The 18,487-nt window shown below is 34.5% G+C and overlaps 7 protein-coding genes across 7 annotated transcripts; 4 read left to right on the forward strand and 3 right to left on the reverse strand.

Moving 5' to 3' along the window:
* Positions 1-811: 811 nt before the first annotated feature.
* Positions 812-1,563, reverse strand: Tsp_06248 (hypothetical protein). The gene is given in 4 exon segments (XM_003378263.1): positions 812-905; positions 916-1,049; positions 1,212-1,349; positions 1,501-1,563. 4 exon segments carry the CDS (start codon positions 1,561-1,563, stop codon positions 812-814), a joined length of 429 nt encoding a protein of 142 aa, XP_003378311.1.
* An 88-nt stretch (positions 1,564-1,651) lies between these two features.
* On the reverse strand, positions 1,652-2,132 carry Tsp_06247 (conserved hypothetical protein). The gene is given in 3 exon segments (XM_003378264.1): positions 1,652-1,810; positions 1,824-2,009; positions 2,058-2,132. The coding sequence occupies 3 exon segments, from the start codon at positions 2,130-2,132 to the stop codon at positions 1,652-1,654; spliced, it is 420 nt and encodes a 139-aa protein (XP_003378312.1).
* Positions 2,133-2,302: 170 nt separating this feature from the next.
* On the reverse strand, positions 2,303-3,684 carry Tsp_06246 (conserved hypothetical protein). Its single transcript, XM_003378265.1, has 5 exons — positions 3,522-3,684; positions 2,999-3,347; positions 2,835-2,936; positions 2,564-2,690; positions 2,303-2,491 (listed from the first exon to the last, which is right to left on the reverse strand). The coding sequence occupies exons 1-5, from the start codon at positions 3,682-3,684 to the stop codon at positions 2,303-2,305; spliced, it is 930 nt and encodes a 309-aa protein (XP_003378313.1).
* A 180-nt stretch (positions 3,685-3,864) lies between these two features.
* On the forward strand, positions 3,865-4,431 carry Tsp_06245 (GTP-binding ADP-ribosylation factor). The gene is made up of 4 exons (XM_003378266.1): positions 3,865-3,964; positions 4,009-4,034; positions 4,127-4,213; positions 4,267-4,431. The coding sequence occupies exons 1-4, from the start codon at positions 3,865-3,867 to the stop codon at positions 4,429-4,431; spliced, it is 378 nt and encodes a 125-aa protein (XP_003378314.1).
* An 866-nt stretch (positions 4,432-5,297) lies between these two features.
* Tsp_06244 (GTP-binding ADP-ribosylation factor) lies at positions 5,298-8,874 on the forward strand. Its single transcript, XM_003378267.1, has 8 exons — positions 5,298-5,307; positions 6,032-6,103; positions 6,219-6,289; positions 6,882-6,978; positions 7,474-7,557; positions 7,663-7,724; positions 7,783-7,862; positions 8,802-8,874. The coding sequence occupies exons 1-8, from the start codon at positions 5,298-5,300 to the stop codon at positions 8,872-8,874; spliced, it is 549 nt and encodes a 182-aa protein (XP_003378315.1).
* A 593-nt stretch (positions 8,875-9,467) lies between these two features.
* Tsp_06243 (phospholipase, patatin family) lies at positions 9,468-13,186 on the forward strand. Its single transcript, XM_003378268.1, has 13 exons — positions 9,468-9,540; positions 10,134-10,274; positions 10,392-10,690; positions 10,758-11,028; positions 11,084-11,287; positions 11,379-11,511; positions 11,578-11,679; positions 11,736-12,097; positions 12,157-12,320; positions 12,366-12,444; positions 12,570-12,622; positions 12,832-12,984; positions 13,028-13,186. The coding sequence occupies exons 1-13, from the start codon at positions 9,468-9,470 to the stop codon at positions 13,184-13,186; spliced, it is 2,193 nt and encodes a 730-aa protein (XP_003378316.1).
* Positions 13,187-16,266: 3,080 nt separating this feature from the next.
* Tsp_06242 (conserved hypothetical protein) lies at positions 16,267-18,451 on the forward strand. The gene is made up of 3 exons (XM_003378269.1): positions 16,267-16,369; positions 17,876-17,927; positions 18,328-18,451. The coding sequence occupies exons 1-3, from the start codon at positions 16,267-16,269 to the stop codon at positions 18,449-18,451; spliced, it is 279 nt and encodes a 92-aa protein (XP_003378317.1).
* The last annotated feature ends 36 nt before the right edge of the window (positions 18,452-18,487 follow it).

Consider the following 18,487-nt stretch of genomic DNA (forward strand, 5'->3'; position numbering starts at 1 on the left):
TANTTGANGTACNCGCATCGNCCATAGTCNTCNCCATTCNTCNGAGACNATGGACTGTTGTCAAAAAATTCANACAGATGAAGGGTTGGCGGTCACGTTGCCGCTATCCATACTCGCTTCAGGAGTACTGACAAATTTAGTACCCNGNTTAGNAAAATGACTTTGNCGTGNAGAAATTCTGGGTCGCGGAGAGGCTGGGACGTACAGCTTCAGTTTTCGGATAACAGCCGCCTCTTCAGTTCGTCGAAAGAGTTCTCCGCGCTTGTCCCACCGGGCAAAGCTCAGGGCGAATACGAACGCTCTCAATTACCGCCTGACGACACTATAGTTCGATATCGGTACACCGCTCGCGCAGAAGTCTTCTAGCTTCTCCAGTCACTCCGTTGGGTCCATTTCCGGGCAAAAGGCCGGGGGCGGTAAATAGCAGGCGCCCGGATACCCCACATATACGGGTTCCCAGATAGGCCTCCATTGTAATGGACTTTTCGTCACAGCAGGCTGGTAGGCCTCTGTCTTGTTGTTGTCGGCTGGGTCACCACAGTCCGAGTTGATCTTACGGCTGCTTACTCTTTTTGAAGAAGACATGTAAGATGATTAATTTATAAAACAGACAATACAATCGTTTCGAATGATTCTACACCGTGCCACTGACAACCACCACAAAAAATCACGCCACGATCGACTGCAAACCAAAAGCCGCGTACCATCGACAACTGCCACATGTCTCCGCACTACCGTATACTACCTCCGATCATCAGGTCCAAATGTGCCTGCAACGGTAGACGAGCGCAACCGTGTCGTAGTTATAAGATCAGCTCGGTCTTTCTTTTGGTCTAGTACCGATTTCCCTCCTGATTCCGCCTACGTTTTCCTCCTGTTCCGAAGGTGAAGGAACAGTGTGGATACTGTAATAACATTCGAACCTGCATATCATGCTGCTGGAGTTCCGTCTCGGCATTCTTGTCGTTCGTGTGAGCGTGATGAATAAAACTTCCTATCCTTCGTAGTTTGCGCTTTGTTCCTTTTCTGCACTCGTCAAGCTTGAGTTGCTGATAAATTTGAAGTCTACAGTCCACTACCTACTTATCAGAAAGAGTTCACTGCATCGTTGCAGTGAACATTTTTCTGGTCCTCCGAGCCGGAGTCGAACCAGCGACCTATGGATAGTGAAGTAATGATGGCTTCAGCTGCCAGAACAAAGTTGAAGAAACTGGCAGTGAACCTGAATCGGCTGAATCAGTTCCTGGAAGAGCTGGATGAGGTATGCATCGCCTCCACTGACGCCTACGAGATTGAGGATCACATTCTAATGACTGAGCGTCTGTATCTCGAGACCGAAATCCTCCAGACTGAGCTTATTGTGAATGTGAACAAATTAATATGTGCAGAGACTTCACTTGTAATGACAACACAATGTCAAGCTAAATGTATAACGCACACAAAGACTACACACACAGACAACGCACACCTACGCACTTGACTACACTACTTGACATAAACTACTGGTCCTGCTGTAATATATTCCTGCGTGCTCTTCTGTATATATTTTTGATCGCTTGACATCGTAATACATAACATCCCTTTCCCCTTAACGTTCGTAGTCCTTGAGCTATTCTGGCGGTTTTTTTCTCGCGTAGACAGACGATCGACGTTATCCAACACTTGCAGTATCCGGTGATTGTGACGCTGCCTCATTTTCTTCTCTAGTTGTTTTCTTCTGTGATTCGATCTTTTCTGCCTTGTGATTTTCCTCAGCAGTTACGTAGCGTTTTTTTAAACTGTTCTGTGTGTCTGCGCCACAGTTGGCCGTCTTCTGTTTCTACTTGGTAGGACAGTGGGCCTGTCGGACTCACAATGGTCGCTGCTTTCCAGGGTTTTCCTGAAGAATAATTCTTAGGGTATACTTGATCATCTGTTTGGAATTTGCGTACCTTCTCAAAAGTTTTGTCAGCGTAAGCGTAAGCGACGCTAGCAATTGATTGACAGCTGGAATCGGGTATGCGTGCTTTCTCAAAGCCTTATTTTATAGTACATTTGTAATCTCCACAGATGAGTACGGTTCCGTCAGGTTTCACTGGTGTGTGACGATTGGAGTCGACCAAACTGAATGATCCACTGGTTCTAGAACTCATTGTTCAACCAGCTTATCCAATTTCGCATCAATCTTTTCTCGCAATGCAAGGGGAACCTTTCGCGCCTTCATGCAAATCGGTGTAACGTTTGGATCCAAGTCTAAAGAGACTGGCTTTCCAATGTACATACCCAGTTCCTCTGTGAATACAGATTGGTATTCTCGCAATACTTATGAAATTTGTGGAGGAGTTGACGTCATATGATGTACACCACTTAGATGTATGCCAAGCGGTTCAAACCAGTTAAGTCCGAGCAGATTTGGACAGTGGCCTTTCGCAACAATAAGAGTCAGTGTGCGATGGATATTTCCATATTGCACATTCACAGGACAGCTTCCTTTTACTTTTACCAGTTCAACCTGAAAAATTGCCAATTTGAGAGTGATCGGTTCCAACCGAATTTTTCTTCCTTGTGACAACTTTTGGAAAACGTATTCAGAAAGAACAGTGAATTCTGAACCAGTATCAATTTCCATTTCGCACGGAAAGTTTTCGATGACAACTGCTACTCTAATTTTTCTTGACAATAGACGTGATTGATCACATTTTGCCAATAGCCTGAGATTATTGAGTAGCGGTGAATCAGGAAACCTTGAGGCCAGATTGTCAACGGATGCTAATGAAATTTGCTGTGTGCTTCAGATTTGGTTTCTTCGGTCGGTTCGCTTTACTCCAGCAAATTTTTTTTGCTATATGCCCAACTTTCTGACATGCTCTGCAGCGAGCGTTTCTGAAACGACACTGAGATCAGATGTGTGTGCGTCCGCAGCTCTGGCACATCGTAGCTTGTTTTGCTGTTCTCGCCTGAATTTGATAAACATTAGATGACGTGTTGTCTGAAGCACAAACTTTTGGAGCATGTTAACCGGCGGCTTCTGCTGATAATGCTTCTTCCAGGGCTGATTCGACGAAGATCAAATTTTTTAGATGGAAATAGATGGAGCTGTAATTCTTCATCTCTCAAGCCAGTAACCAGTCGATCACGTAACATAATATCTAATTGTGAAAGACTGCAACCTTGGGCCAACCGACGAAATTCATCCACAAAATTACCAATTGATTCTCCAACTTTCTGATTTCGCTTATAGAAAGCATTGCTTTTTGCAATTTCAGGTGGTTGTGGAGAGAAATGTTCTTCTAAAACGAACAGAATCTCGTCGAAAGATTTTTCATTGGGATTAGCTGGTGAAATGAGAGCTTGAATCAGGTTGTAAACTGCTCCACCACAAGAACTCAAAAATTTCTCCTCGCGGAATCAGTTACGTTATTAGCTTCAAAGAAGAAACTCAAACGAGACGCGTATGCCGTCCATTCTTTTGGCTTAGAGATATCAAACTCTTCGATGTGGCCCAACATGTTAATCAGTAGTCACACCAAATCACAACGTACCTTTTAATGGAATCCCAGTTGAAATCCTGAAGAATCGCTTCGGTCGCCCAGAGAAGGTAGCTCGTGAGCATATCATGGCTCTGTGGAAAGCACCAGAGTGTAGAGAGATGACTCCGGGAGCATCCAGTGCTTGGTGGACGAGCTCACCAAGAGCATAAACCATTTTCCAGATGATGCCTATCATCAGGGAAATGTTCCCAGTTGTTCTGAAGACAAAGTGGGACCCCAAGGTGCCCTTGGAATCTGGCAGCGAGGTCGACCTGCAGAAATTCTTTGATTTCGCCGAGTTGCAAGCGGACACGCTCGCCGTCGAAGATGGACGCTTCTGGAAGTCTAAAGAGAGATGAGCGGAAAGGACAGTCCTGCGAAGATATCGCTTGCTGATAACGCAGCATTTTGTCCGCTGAAGATTTCCTCTGATTGGGTCCGATTAATCTCAGATCGTCTTAAACCTGAATTCCAAAATTTGATTTCGCCTGATTTTCAGAGGCCCTGTATTTAACAAGTAGGCCTGTTTGATGCAAGAATGCTGTGCTAACTACATCCAGAGTGATGGGCGCTCCACTACTTGTTTACTCTCATGATTTATAAGCTATTATGTTCAGACGCAAAGTCCTTGCCTTGTTGAACCGCCATTAGAAGGTCTTTCCAAGTGGAAGAAGATTCTTCTGTGGAAAATTTTTGACTTTGATGTTTGCACTGATTTGTCGTAACTGTTGGATGGTAAGTCTATATCGACTAGTAGATTTTCACGACTTCTGGCAACACGGCAAGAACTGCAGCTCACTGCCGAGCAAATGATAGCGAAATCCAGTACACAGTCCAAGAACAACTGATGGCTGCGCTTACCAGTGAACATGAATCGTGTAGTAGAAGTACAGAAGATTTTCTAAGTGTCATTTCTTTTTAACTTCCTGTTTTGTTACTGTATTTAGGCGTTAATACTGTTTTGTATATATATTTTGCACATTGTACATATTATGTTATTGATCATGATTTGTTTATTGTTGGAAAGTAAAACTTTACATGTTATATCTGTTCAGATATAGGTGGTGTGTTTAATGTAACTGTCGAATGTAATAATGAAAAAAAATTCTTTAAAAATACTGACTGAAAAGTGGAAAATGAACAATAAATAATATATAAAAACCAGCATTTTTATCAATTATAAAACTTCATAAATTGTGAAGAAAATAAATGTAATAAAATTTGAATGTATTACAACTTCCATTACTAAGGTTATAAAAATAGAAAAAGAAATATTTGGGCAAATGAAAGAAAAAGTACTGCAGTGAATCACAATGAAAAACTTTGAATCAATGGACAATTAAGCAAGAAAAACTAAAAAGACAACGGCATAAACGTCCAACACAATAAGAAAACGCTGTGAAAATTTAGACTATTTAGATCAAATTGTTTCCTTTTTTAATCTATTTAAATATGGCTTTTAAGCAGCTATAATCATAATGTCCTGATTAATCTTTGTATTACAAAATTAATGGCTAAACGGCGTCAACGTCAACATTTGCTAATTTTGAGACATTTTACAGACATGATCAAGTGTCGAGTGATGGTCGTCCTTATGTCTTGCTTTTTACTACCATTTACTGTTTTCCCTCAGTGTGGAAGTGGCTCGTTGGCACTTTTGTATTTTGCTTTAATATGGAGTTGCATTGTCAAAACAGAATGAAATTTAAACATAAACGTAAATAAAACAATAAAATTTAAATGTAAGCATAAATCTAAATAAATAAGCTTATAGAGTAATTAACTGTAATGAAAACAAGTAATTATCAAACATCGAATGTTACGATACTGCATATCATGTGAACTTCTCATCCTCTACATAGACTCGCGTATCCAATCTTTATAAAAATCAATTTCAAATGTGGATATTCGTTTCAGTTGTGTTTATTTGTTTATGCAATCAGAATTGAACAATTCATTGTTATGTAAATATTTCTTGCTAGTTTAATTTGTATTTAAACAAGATTTGCCATCGACTAAACTGAGTCTAAATAAAAGTAAGTGGCATTTGTCACCTGGCACTTATCTTACATAATCAGCATTTATTTGTATGGTTATCACATTTCAATAAAATTTTAATAATTGTATGGTAGAACAATATAAAAAAATTTCTGTTTGCAAAATCACGCATCAGTATTATCTGGAATACGAATACAAATAAAAGGGTAGATTTTAGTTGATTATTACGAAACAAAATTTCATGAATGAAGCTTTATATAAAATTAATATGTGTATTTTTAGTTTAGATAATTTATAAATCTTTATACTCCAGTCTTTTTTTATTCTCACGTTGCAAGCATGCTCTGCATGCTGCTTTGCTTCATTTAATTAAGCCAAAAACAATTCATTTATTCAGTTAGTAAATTCCTGATGCCATTAGAAATGAAAAATATTTTCGAAAAAACTTTCTTTAGCCTTAGAAAAATAAAAATCTAACCTGAAAGAAAAATAAAAATAAAAATCTTATTTCATTTAATTGCAAGCATCAGTGCCGGTAACCAAACTATTAAATCTAGCAAATATAGTAGCATCATCAATGCACACCGCTAATGCAGGTTCTTTTCTTTGACTTCTCTGAAAAGTAATAATGAGTTATATTTTAAAAATTAAGTATTTACGAAAATACATTTACATGATATGGTTTGTCAATAGCACAGAAAATATTTCCAGGTTCCGTGACTGCCCATTGCGACACGTCATTTTCAAGAGTACTTGCATCACCCGATACCGATATGGGAGACGTGATTAATTTAATATTTCTTCCCAAAATTCTGCAATCACTTTTCAATTTAGTATCTCTTGTTGTCCACACTTTCAGATCTTTCTTCAATTTCCTTGAAAGAACTCTTTTGAACATCTCTAAAATTCAACTTTAATATAAGTTCATCAGATTTATCATATGTTTTTTCTTTTTGCATTTGCACTCCTTCATCAGTTAAAATGCACAAATTGCTTGTTTATGGCAAGTTTTCATATTCGTAACTGTACTTCTATAAACATGCAATGGAGTAGCAAAATTAGAATGAACAACAGCATGATTTATCATAGTTAATTCCTATCAATTTCGATACGAAACATCTTTAACATTGCAGTTACTTTACAATATATTTTCCATACAGTATGTTTTACATCTTGGTTTCTCAGTTTTTACGAACTACATTACTAAGGCAAATCATTCACTAGTGAAATAAAAATTTTATTGATATATTTTCAATAATTATTTGTATCGTAAAGCGGAAATTTTCAAATTTAGACTGGAAAACACACTGAATTGAAGCCACTCTAGTTTTCATAGCAACTTTGCAATAATGAACTTTTAAATCATCAAAAAAGTTCTTACCGTATCCAGATTTTTCACCTTTACTAAAAACTATAGCTTTTATTCCTGGATTTGCAGCTGTTTTTATGTCTTTGCTTATCGTCAAAGGAGGTAAGACACTGGAGTCACCGTTGAGCAAATTTTTCAAATTAGGCCTTGAATTAACTTCCGTTGCAGGAATGTCATGATGATATACTAGAGGTCTCACAATTCGTAATGCATGTGCTGAAAGTATTATTAATTAAAATATATTCATTACATTTACAATGATATTTGTGATAAACGAGTAGTTATTTTACTTTTATGCTGCTCTTTTTAAAAACAATCAGCAATCAAATTTATAAATACACAGTTTCACCAATTTTAAACTTTGTTTGATAAATTTATTTATTTATATTATAGAATAAAATGTTTTATATAACTAATATGTGGCAAATAAATTGTTTTTTCTCGAAGGATAGTTATCATATTTAAATATATTTCTTATATGCTTCATATACTGTTCACCTATTACGTCCAGCTGCTCTTCTTTTATTGTAAGACAAACAAATAAATGTCCTTTTGCAATTTCTTCTGCAGGAAATGTATAAGCTTGCAATGCTTTAGGAAATCCCGGTACTGTGTGTATAATCCAAGCAGCAGAATCAGTAGGTTCAGGATCCATTATTAGAATGCCTGTAACAGCTTATGGTACATCCTTCGTTTGCATATTATTTATGCGCACACCTTTACTGTTTGAATTTGTTTGAACTCCCACCGCGTTTGGTGGTTTATTATTGTAAGCTACAAATTTAGCATTTCGGTCAGCTGCAGCTACATGTTCAAGAGCTTTGCCAAAGGAATTTCCATTATTTAGGGTAATTTGCCCAGGTGACGTTTGCCAAGCTTGATTTGTGGCAGTTATAATTTTTCCAGTATTCTGACCTGCCGCTTTATATAAAATCGCCCTATAGAAATTCCATACAAATGGTACGTAATGATTTTCAATTACTTGTGTTAGTGATTTTAATATAAATATTAATTATGGATATAAGATGTACAAAAACAAAGTATACGCATAAATCGAAAATTATGATATGTCATGTTAGCACAGTTTCTCCAAAATATTAATAGATTTTTGATGGTGAAGATTGTTTATCTCAATTAAAATGAAGGATATAATGCAATTTATAGGCAAACAGTTCATAAGAATAATAATGACAACCAATAAGAATGATACCAGTCATCGTTTCCACCTCCATTAGGTGTTTGGCATTGAGATGTAGCTGTTACTGGATTTGGCAGAATGAGCAAAAAAATGATTATCCACTTTGATTCCATAAAATAATTTATAACTGCTGCTATTGTTTCACTGGTAATTTATGGTTTATATGTTATGTAATGTATGTCATTAGAATTTAACATAACACATGAACAGATGAACAAATGGTAACATGCAGCTGTATAATCAGCACTAATAAACATGATCTAATTAATCTAATATTTTAATTTTGAATCACAATTGCAAATTCAGTTTTAGCTGAGCTGCTAAGTAAGAGGCAACAAAAATGAAAACATTGGCATTACTATGTTTCATTAAAAATGCGTTAAAGATACGAATGTTTTAACTATGCTATTAAGCCTATTCAGTGCTATTAACAAAAACTACACTGATTTGAGGCAACCTGAAAATGTATTATTTTGTATGAACGTGTAATATTAAATTTATTGCATGTTATTTTTCCTAAAATATCTATGACAAAAGTATCTCAAAATTTTAGTTCTTATTTTACATTTAACTCATTACTTTTGTTTACGACAAAGCATTAGAGTTTATTTAAAATCTGTGTATTTTTTTACTAAATTTTACATAAAAAATACACATTATTTATTTATTCTTTGTCATGTCTCATTATTTTTTATCGGTCCTTATTTAGAAATTGTATTTTGTTCAGGATTTTGACTATGGCTGAGCATACTGCACAAAGCAAGCTGAAACTGCAAAGTTACAGTCTACTAAATTTGTGAGTCAGTCAGATCAGACTGGACCATAGAAGTCGGCGCGGTAAGCACACGCGTTTAGCATACCGAGAGCCAGCTACCAAATATAATTATCAACACATATATTTATTTATATTTGATAAATCTCAAATTTTCATTTGCTGCATTCATTTTATTCTAAAGTAAATTATATAACCGAAAAATAATTTAAAATAAAAAACAAATTCATATAATGTGCACATCAGTTAAGATGTGCTATCGTATACACAAATAACAACTGACAGAAACAACGTCAGAATAATAAACAAGTAATGATAAATAGCAAATTAGGAAATGTGGGTATTATCAATGAATTGGAGCAGATCATTAAAAATGTCTGCGACCGCTCAGTAAGTAGCAGTTATTTACATGCTTAAATTATGCCGATAGAGATAAGATACAGGAAGCTCTTTGTCCCATACTGGCAATAATAATAAAGCTTTCTAGATTAACTAAAAATATGTTCACTTGCATGATTTGTTAATTCTTTCAAACATATATTTTAACATTTTTATTATTTAATCATGCGTAACATTTTGAAATGATAATATTGATTGATAAGAATTGTTGACAATTACAACATGATTTTCTTTTGTACTGTAGTACACTGTCATGCTGCAGCTGTGGAAATCATCGAACAGCGATTAAATGTGAGTATTTTAATATTTTTAATGAACTTAATTTTTTAAATTGTAATGTAATTATGCATGCTACTGTATTTTTTGGATTATGTGATAAATAAAAATCGATTTTGCAGTAGAATGTTAAAATAAGTTAGAAAGTAAGTAGTTTTAATTTTTTGAGAAGTATAATATGTAATTACTTCAATAACGAAATTTTGTTCATAAGAATAGCGGATTTAAAATAAAGTAATATTGTATCAAACAAGTTGAATAGGAAATATTTTTAGTTATTATTGGAAGTGTGGTTAGGTAGTGGGATGAATTTCCTAAGTTATAAAACGTGTGTTAATTAGTTTAAAGTTTTGAATTTAAGTTAAAATCGATGTTGACTATAATTTTAAGTTTAAAATTTGCATTTGTTTTAAATTTTATTATCAATTGTTTATTATTCATTATAAAATGAATTTGTCATTTAACTGCATAATAGTTTTATGAGTAAGTTGCTTTGTTAGTGGATATGACAGATGAGAAATTTGCCATGCGGTACCACGTTAAAATTTCATATTTTTGTTTTAGTTCATTGCAGTGTTGTTTGAAGTGAAACAATGAATGTTTCCTTCTCAGGATGTGGTTTCCTCGGTATCTACCATATTGGAGTGGCATCTGCGTTACAAAAATATGCTCCAGACTTTTTACTGAACAAAATTGGTGGTGCATCTGGTGGAGGCATTGCAGCCTGTGCATTGATCTGCAACATTTGTTTGGGTATGTTGTTTTTTTTTGTTTGTTAGGATGGTTTATAATACAAATCGACGTGAAATTTTTAAATTATGTGTGAATGAATTTCAAATGAAAAAAGCTTTTTTTCATTACATTATTCAGGACAAGCTACTAGTGTTGTACTGAAAGTGGCGATCAAAGCTCGAAAGAATGCGTTGGGTCCGTTGCATCCGTCGTTCAGTTTGAATAACATTGTTCGAGAAGGTTTGATGAACTCATTGCCAGACGATGCACACAAAATTGCCAGTGGTCGATTGCACCTTTCGCTAACACGTTTGTCGGATGGACGTAACGTGATGGTCTCAGAGTTCCATTCCAAGGAAGATCTGGTCGATGCTTTGGTTTGCAGTGCATTTATTCCATTTTACTCTGGCACGAAAGCTCCGAAATTTCGAGGCGAAGTTGGAAATTCTTTTTGCATTTTGTTGTATAATGCAAGCGAATGCATTTGTATTTTTTTTAAAACAGAAATACATTGACGGTGGATGGTCTGACAATTTACCTATATTGGGCGAGAATACCATTACCGTCAGTCCATTCTCGGGTGAAGCGGACATTTGTCCGGTGGATGCAGATTCGGAATCATTTTTGAATTTCAATTTTAAAAACACCAGCATTCGTTTTACAAGCAGAAACATGTATCGTATTGCAGTTGCACTTTTTCCTCCTCACCCAGAAGTGATGTCAGATATGTGTCAACAAGGATTTGAAGATACCCTTCGCTTTTTGGCATCTCACAGTAATTATGGAATAGCACCATAGGAGAAGTTTCGAAGCAAGATTTTCTGTTTCAGATTTGTTCCATTGTGCGCATTGCATTGCTGTTCGCTCCTGTGTTTTCATGAAAGATGAACAACAGCGCAACAGTGAAGAGGGCAGCACAGAGCGCGGGCGAGTATTGCCGAGGCGTGTTTCCATTACGACGAACCCTGATCATCGGCCAATAGAGTTCGATTGCAAACGTTGCAAAGATACCGCCGCCAGGGCTCCTCGCAAGGGTCTGCCAGATGTCATCAGAGCTTGTAAAATTGGCTTTGCTTTTCAAAATTTCCTCATTTCATTAATGCATTTTGCATATTTTCAATTTAGCGTTCAGCGAAGCAATTGCGTACGAAAATTCCATTTTGCGATACTTCTTTTATAGTCGACCTGTTACTCTGTTGAGAATTTTATCTTTACCGTGGATGTTGCCGCTTGATCTCAGTTTTCTGATGATGAAAAAGTAATCGTATAATTAATTCGTTTTATAAGTTTAAAAATTTTTTACAAAACTGAAGTTCCATTTCAGATTATTTGTCGGTGTACCATCGCAAATGATTAGGGCAACCAAAGATGTAATGCAGTTTATTTTCAATCAAGTTGACATACAGAATCGTTTCTACGGGCCAAGGTTTTATTATTTTATTATTAATTTTTTTCCAATTTTACATTTTTCTATATTTTCAGTTTCAAATGTAGCTTGAATGTGAAAGATTTGAGCTACTCGACATTTTCTGCGGACGTTGCGAGCAATTTTGATGCGTTGCAGGTTCATCGCAATTTCAGTTTGCCAACTGCGTCCACTGAAAACAATCAATATTTGATGAGAGAAATGAAATTCGATTTTTTGGTCGATGGTGACGATATACCGAAAAATGAGACAACGCAAAAAATTTCAAATATCATTACAAATGACGATTTGAACGATGGTATGCAGTTGTCTTCTGATTCGGTTGGCAAGGCTGTGGAAGAGTTGGAATGGGAACGTTTACAGCAAGCATCTATCTTTAAGGAAGGTATGAATGTGTCGGATGGTTCGGCAGTGTCTGGTGTGAAATTGAATCTTTGTCATAAATTTTGACTCATTCCATCAGAGTATATTATTTAGATTCTGAAAATGTTGGCTCACTTGACGAGGTGTTGGACTATGCAAGGAAGCATGACGCGCTGATGGCTTTTTATTATTTGGATGAGCAAAATCTTTTGAAAGTGAGGGAATTTTTTCAGCTCGAAGAAAGCTCATCAAGTAAAGAAATGGAAGGTGAGCAAAATGTATGAAATTTGGAACAAGTTTACAGAATTTTTAATATATTATAGATTTATAACTTTTGCAAAGGCAGGACGAAAGAATTCCAACACCATTTCAAATGCGTTTTCAATTCAAGCAGTATTAACCGTTTTTCATTGTTTTCAATGTACTGCTTTTGTGATATCGTTATTTAGCATTCATTGTGTTAAATTATTTTTCAACTTTTTAAATTTTATGTAGTCTGTTTTATTTTTGTTTATCAGTTTTTAAAGCCGTTTATTTTATTTTCCATGCTGTTGAAGTGATGAAAGTGCTGTCTGTTCATGTTATTTTAATGGAAATCAGTTGAAATAAAGTATGGTGATTCAGAAAAGAGCTCTTGTTGAAGTTTATTGTGTTTTATTTAGCTTTTTTCTGTTAATTTTTCAGAAAAATGTTTTTCAGTGATGCATCTGTACCTAGAAGTTTGCAAGAAAAGTATAGTGCAGATAATGTTCTTTTATTTATTAAAAATAATGTTTTTTTACTGAAAAGAAGTGCAAAAATAATCGTATTAGCACTGATTTAAGCATTTTTGTTGAATTAAATGTGAGAATAGCTATCTGTGCGCATTTAGGCAAAAAAATATATGCATATTTTGCTGTTTATGCTGAAGAAGAAGAAGAAGAAGCATACTGTCAGCGTAAGGTATAATCACTGATTGAAAATTGTTCAACTGCATGCAAATCAGATGATCAAGTATGAAATGAAAAATAATATGTATATGGTGAGAATCAAAAAGAAAATTGCCCGACGCATGACAAATGCCTGGTCGAGTGGAGCCGTGTTTTCAGAAGTTTGCGTATCAGCCGTTTCCGCGGCTCTGGTTGATTGTAAGAGACTGACGTAACCATCCCCTGGACGATTCAGACGAACTCCTTTCCATGAGAATAGGGCAGATTTTTTGGCCAAGGAAATCAACGGTGTAAATGCTTTGTTCTGCATGGATACGACGCGTTCATTTTCGAAAGTGATGTGCAGCAGTAGGATGAAGCCGGAAATGATGAAATTCAACGCATTGGCAACAGCTAAAATTATAGGGGTTGTGTTTATTTTTGAATACAATGAGAAAATGAGAAAATTTCATACCAATCTTAGGTGTGCGACCAGCAGCTGGTGGCAGTTGCTTCAAAATGCCCCAAGAGAAAAACGCTTGACCAAACAAGGATACCAAGCTCAAGGCTATGGCGTGTGTGTTGTCTTCTGTCCAAAAGGCGAATAAGTTTAGCAAAGCGAAAAGAACATTTGGCAGCGTGTCAACCAAATAAAAGTACGGTCGAGAACGTTTTATGTGAAAATCTAATATCATTGCCGTCCACATATTTTTTAAATTGTCCATCTTTGGCGATTCAGTCACATATCCGTTCGGACTCCAGTACACTCTGCGATGAGTTACATTCAGTAATTTCCAACCTGCAGTTGTTTGTCCGGAATTGTAACTCAGGAATGATGCATCTACTCCACTCTGAAATTTAAATTTTTTAATTTCTGATTTATTTATTTCTGTATTTATTTTCTTGTACTTTGAAATATTTTTGTCTGATTTTACAATGAATAACAATTTTAATATTTACTTATTTAATAAATTTATCCTTATTGTTCAAAAAATGTAATTGTTAATTAAGAATTTATAAATGCTATTAAGCAAAAATATTTTCTGCAATTAATAAACGATACCTTGGCAAGCGCAAAATCTGACCAATCCCAGTCGATTTCAGTCGCGTCGTACATCCATGCAGACATGACAGCTTGGCATTTTTGCTCATCTACTGGAAAATGATGGAAGTCAAATTTACAGGAGAATGAAAATCGAAAATCTTGAGTTGATTGCAATGTTCCATTGGAATGCAACAGCAGAGGATATCTGCCGTAAGAAAGAGAAGCCTCTTGACTTTTAGCTCTGAAAATACCTATCACTTAAAGAATTTCCAATAGTTATATTTCGGAAATAAATTCACAGTGTTGCATTGCAAATGCAGAATCTCAATCAAATGCTACCCATTTATTTAAATTTAGCTACAAAGTATAAAGTAAACATTTAAATAGTGCATTCTTTTGAACAATTTCTAACTTACGAATTAAAAACTGTTAAATCTGGCTGCCACACAGTCCAAGATTCAACCAAAATGCTGGAACTTTTGTTATACACGGTAGCATTCCACGAAAGTCTCTCATCTGTCCAGCTCTATTTAAAAAAGAATAAAAGAAAAAGATATGCTCTTCAGAGTTATTTCTTTTTTCTCATCCAAGAAAAAATGTTCACTACTGATGCTTTACTGTTGGCAGCTAAATACACTTATCATAAAATATAATTTTCACATAGTGAATAAACAATGAACAATTTAACTTTTACAATAATTTGACTTGGACAAATAAAAAACTGCGTTATTTAAATTTTAGCAATATTACTGATTTATTTTGTCATTTCATCATTTTAGCGAAGTATTACCTCATTAGATTTAAACTTTATTTTACACTGAGATAAATTCTCCGCAAATAGTAAATGTTTTATAACATAAAAAAAATCTAATCTCAAATAAAAGCTTTTGCATTTTTGTGTAATAAACAGCATTAGAATCGTATTGCATTTAATTTTAACCAGCATAACCATTTTGCTTGAAATGAAACTCAATTTATCTACAAATTAAAGATATTTTTTTGAATAAGTTATACGCCTGACTTGATTATTATTATTTAATAATATCATTCAACTTCACAACTTAAAAATTAGAAACTTACCAGTATTACAACAGCATTGACAGACATGGTTTGTTGCACATCATCCTAAAAATTTAGACAACTTTTAAATTAAATGAAGGAAATCATTGAAGAAAACAAAGATCGTACAACTTCTCGAATACGCTTTACATGAACAGCCATTTTTACCAATGTTTTGTAGCTTTTGACTGATGTCGGCCGTAGTTTACGATTATACTTCCTCAAGAGTTGTTTTTCGAGTTGAAATCTGGTTAAACTACTGTCAGTTGTTTCGATTGAAAAATCTAAATTAAATACATAATTGAAAAAAAAAGATTTAAATCATAACTCGTATACATATTAAAATGGCCGTGAGATGAACAAGCGACGCAAATTTCATGCTGAATTACTTTTCATCACAGACGAATGTTTGTTTGATTGAAAGCTGTTAATTCTGCTCTATATTATCAATTTTATAATCAATCTACATTATCTCTCAGATTAAATTTCAAACGGATGGCACGTTGGAAAAATATTTTACGGTATCAGTTTCACAGCATAAAATTATGGAGTGAAATTACACACACACACACGCATAAATGTCATGACTTAACATTGGCTTTTCAAGTAATCAGTTATTAAATACATTATTAGAAATTACTTTCTAGTAATACAAAAACATCGTAACTGGAATTTGCTAAGTGGCTGATGAGAAGTGGTTTTAAAGGCATCATTAATGACAAAAAACATAAAACTTAAGATGAATAACTTGTAAAGTGTTAAAATTAAACAATGATTAAACTCGAGATTTTGAAATTTAAACTTGCATGATGTATGATAATGAGCAAAAATGCACATGAAATAGTCATAAACTATAAATAACCATTATAATTTTATGTTATCACTTACTGAACATTTAAAATTTAAGGTTAACGATTTTAATTTATTATTTGCGTTTTTGCATCAAAAAGAAATTATTTTAAATTATTTCAGTTAAAAGTAAATTCACAACTACACTGCATCTTCCTTTCCAATACATAACTGTAAATTTTTTAACCAGTGAGAAAATTTGTTTTAAGATATTGTTTTAAGATAATATGTGTATTAAGACACATAATTTTCCAGTATTGCTTATTATTGCTTCTGCATTTCAGCAAACAATGAACGAAATGTTTGAAATAGTGCAGCCATTTTTTTTCTGCTCAATTGCACAGTAATAATTAATTTGCAGTAATGAGCATGCTCTTTTATTTGACTGAAAGTACATTTATTTACATTTATAATGAGCATGCCGTTTTATCTGACAGCAATTTATTTTACAGCCTCTCGCTTTGTAGTTAGTAATAGAGTCGATGATAGAGCTTTCTTTCGATTAAATGACAAACAAATAAATTCTGGACACATTACGTTGAAACAACTCCAATATCCCATCACCTAAATGTTGGATAAAACACGCCATACAGTATACTTCCATTACTTGGCACAACAGTCAGCGCGTTCGTTGAACTCACAAAACATTTAACACAATCATTTAGTAAAGCATTCATTTAGAATTCAGCATTTAGAATATAAATTTCTGCCACAAGTGAGCAAATTTTGAGTTCACAACATAGCAAAGCTAACAAAATTTGAAATCTGGATAAAGCCTGTAGGCAATTAATAGGCATCTGGGTATTGAAAATTGCCATTCTCCCATTGCCCATCAGAGTGCTTACTATCACATAAATGTAGTGCATAAATTGGTTAGTGAAGTTGTTTCTGAAAGCAAAAGAAAAGAACAAATTGTTTGCTATTAATTTATCAATCAGTTTTTTAGTTTTTCTCAGGTACGACTTGTAGGAAACTGCAACAGCCACACCTTCCAGCGTAATGCTAAAAGGTTGTTACTCTTGAGTAGCTAAAATTTATTAGTGATATTGAGATATAATAGGGTTTTGAAGAAAGGGTGATATATTTCCATTAACGAATAAATTAAAAAGTTTACTTGAGAATCTTAGTAAATACTAATATTTATTATGTATTTTATTGTTGGCAATCATAATGGTATCAGAACAATACAGATGCACTTATAAAGTCACTTTTTGAATTTGATCCACGTGTATATGTAAGAAACTTTTTGTATACATGAAACGAAATTTATTCCGTAAAAAAATAATGATAAAAAACCTTAGTCTGCTATTAATTGCTTATCACACTTTAAATACTCTCCTTTAAAACTTTATTTAATTAGTGCTCACAAGGGAGTGACGATAAGTTCAAAGCAAATGGCATCTCTGTAAAAATTAGTTATTACAAGTTAAAATGTTTGAGTATCATGTAAGCATAATTACATATTATATAATTTATATAAATATAAATTAAAATTAAGGCAATGAAAATAAATAAAATAAAACTTCTGAATAAACAATATTCATTGGGTTATGTTCAGCAGGCAACTCATTCTCTTCTCCTCTGAGTCATTCCCTATTAAGCAATATTTAATTTTATAAATTCAAACAGTGAAACATGCAGAACAGCTGAGGCTAAAAGGTCACCATTTACCAAATTTCCAACAAACAAATGCCTTATTATCAGATTATCATACTGTAATAATTGCTGTACTGACCCATAAGTGAAAAGAGTTATTTTTGCAAAGTCGACCTAACTAATTGCTGAATACTAAAAAACTGAAAAGCAAAAGTTTAAAGCGTGTTAGCATTCCCACAATGACAACGAATAGCAGCTAACTGATCTACTAATCTATGCAGTTTTGTGAATACTGTAGAAGTGTTCATTGTAAGATGACCTGATTGTCTTTTGCCATATTTAAAGTACAACAAAATAACAAAGACTTATTTGGTAGCTGCTGCAGCAACGCGTTGTGTGCTCAAAATGCGTGACGATGAAAGAAACAGGTAAGTAATTTCGATTAAAGTTTAATATTCTTCTAACTTTTATTTTTTTGAAGAAGTTTAAGAAACCTTAATGACAGAGAGTTGGATTATGGTTGGCTGTACTGTATGCTGAATAAGATTTTCAACAACAAATCGCATTTCAGGATGAGATGAGCGAGGGGGAAGATTACACATATGGTGCGTTGAGCAACGAAAAAGCTTTGTAGAAGTTGAAACCTCCATTAATCATTGTGGTGATATTCCTGTACAGTACTAAGATTTGATTTGGATGTTCAAAAATTGCGGTTGCCTACCAAAGAAACGATATATTAGGCAGTCACAATACGGAGATCGTGGGGCAACAAAGATGTAAGTGATAACAGAGCTGTTGAACGCAAAGTATCATTAACAAAGATTTCAGTGTACCTAGAGGCGCTCGAGCATACGCAATAGTCAACGGCCAAGGACAGACTCCAACCAACGGTTCAATGCAAGAATGTCTCAACTTCAACAAAAGGTTCAACTCTAGCCGAGCCGTACAATAAGAACGACAAGCGTGTTGAACAGGATCACGTTTCCAT

The sequence above is a fragment of the Trichinella spiralis genome, assembly GCF_000181795.1.
Source record: "Trichinella spiralis strain ISS 195 chromosome Unknown Scfld4, whole genome shotgun sequence".
NCBI lineage: Eukaryota > Metazoa > Nematoda > Enoplea > Trichinellida > Trichinellidae > Trichinella > Trichinella spiralis.

Excerpts from the sequence above, each read along its gene's own strand:
- Tsp_06248 (XM_003378263.1), bottom strand. The coding sequence starts at position 1,563 with ATGTCAAGCGATCAAAAATATATACAGAAGAGCACGCAGGAATATATT. Across the intron at positions 1,350-1,500 it reads ATATTACAGCAGGACCAGTA|TCTGGAGGATTTCGGTCTCG; the intron begins GTTTATGTCAAG and ends CAATAAGCTCAG. Across the intron at positions 1,050-1,211 it reads CCGATTCAGGTTCACTGCCA|CAACTCAAGCTTGACGAGTG; the intron begins GTTTCTTCAACT and ends CAAATTTATCAG.
- Tsp_06247 (XM_003378264.1), bottom strand. The coding sequence starts at position 2,132 with ATGAGTTCTAGAACCAGTGGATCATTCAGTTTGGTCGACTCCAATCGT. Across the intron at positions 2,010-2,057 it reads CAGTGAAACCTGACGGAACC|AAAGCACGCATACCCGATTC; the intron begins GTACTCATCTGT and ends TAAGGCTTTGAG.
- Tsp_06246 (XM_003378265.1), bottom strand. The coding sequence starts at position 3,684 with ATGGTTTATGCTCTTGGTGAGCTCGTCCACCAAGCACTGGATGCTCCC. Across the intron at positions 3,348-3,521 it reads AACTGGGATTCCATTAAAAG|TTTACAACCTGATTCAAGCT; the intron begins GTACGTTGTGAT and ends GTGGTGGAGCAG. Across the intron at positions 2,691-2,834 it reads GCTGCAGAGCATGTCAGAAA|GCTATTGGCAAAATGTGATC; the intron begins GTTGGGCATATA and ends CAATAATCTCAG.
- Tsp_06245 (XM_003378266.1), top strand. The coding sequence starts at position 3,865 with ATGAGCGGAAAGGACAGTCCTGCGAAGATATCGCTTGCTGATAACGCA. Across the intron at positions 4,035-4,126 it reads TGTATTTAACAAGTAGGCCT|ACGCAAAGTCCTTGCCTTGT; the intron begins GTTTGATGCAAG and ends TATTATGTTCAG. Across the intron at positions 4,214-4,266 it reads GGAAAATTTTTGACTTTGAT|ATTTTCACGACTTCTGGCAA; the intron begins GTTTGCACTGAT and ends ATCGACTAGTAG.
- Tsp_06244 (XM_003378267.1), top strand. Across the intron at positions 6,104-6,218 it reads AATGCACACCGCTAATGCAG|GTTCCGTGACTGCCCATTGC; the intron begins GTTCTTTTCTTT and ends AAATATTTCCAG. Across the intron at positions 7,725-7,782 it reads AGGAATTTCCATTATTTAGG|TATTCTGACCTGCCGCTTTA; the intron begins GTAATTTGCCCA and ends TAATTTTTCCAG.
- Tsp_06243 (XM_003378268.1), top strand. The coding sequence starts at position 9,468 with ATGATTTTCTTTTGTACTGTAGTACACTGTCATGCTGCAGCTGTGGAA. Across the intron at positions 11,288-11,378 it reads CGCCAGGGCTCCTCGCAAGG|CGTTCAGCGAAGCAATTGCG; the intron begins GTCTGCCAGATG and ends TTTTCAATTTAG. Across the intron at positions 11,680-11,735 it reads AATCGTTTCTACGGGCCAAG|TTTCAAATGTAGCTTGAATG; the intron begins GTTTTATTATTT and ends CTATATTTTCAG.
- Tsp_06242 (XM_003378269.1), top strand. The coding sequence starts at position 16,267 with ATGAGCATGCTCTTTTATTTGACTGAAAGTACATTTATTTACATTTAT. Across the intron at positions 16,370-17,875 it reads TTACAGCCTCTCGCTTTGTA|CTGCTGCAGCAACGCGTTGT; the intron begins GTTAGTAATAGA and ends CTTATTTGGTAG. Across the intron at positions 17,928-18,327 it reads CGTGACGATGAAAGAAACAG|TGTACCTAGAGGCGCTCGAG; the intron begins GTAAGTAATTTC and ends CAAAGATTTCAG.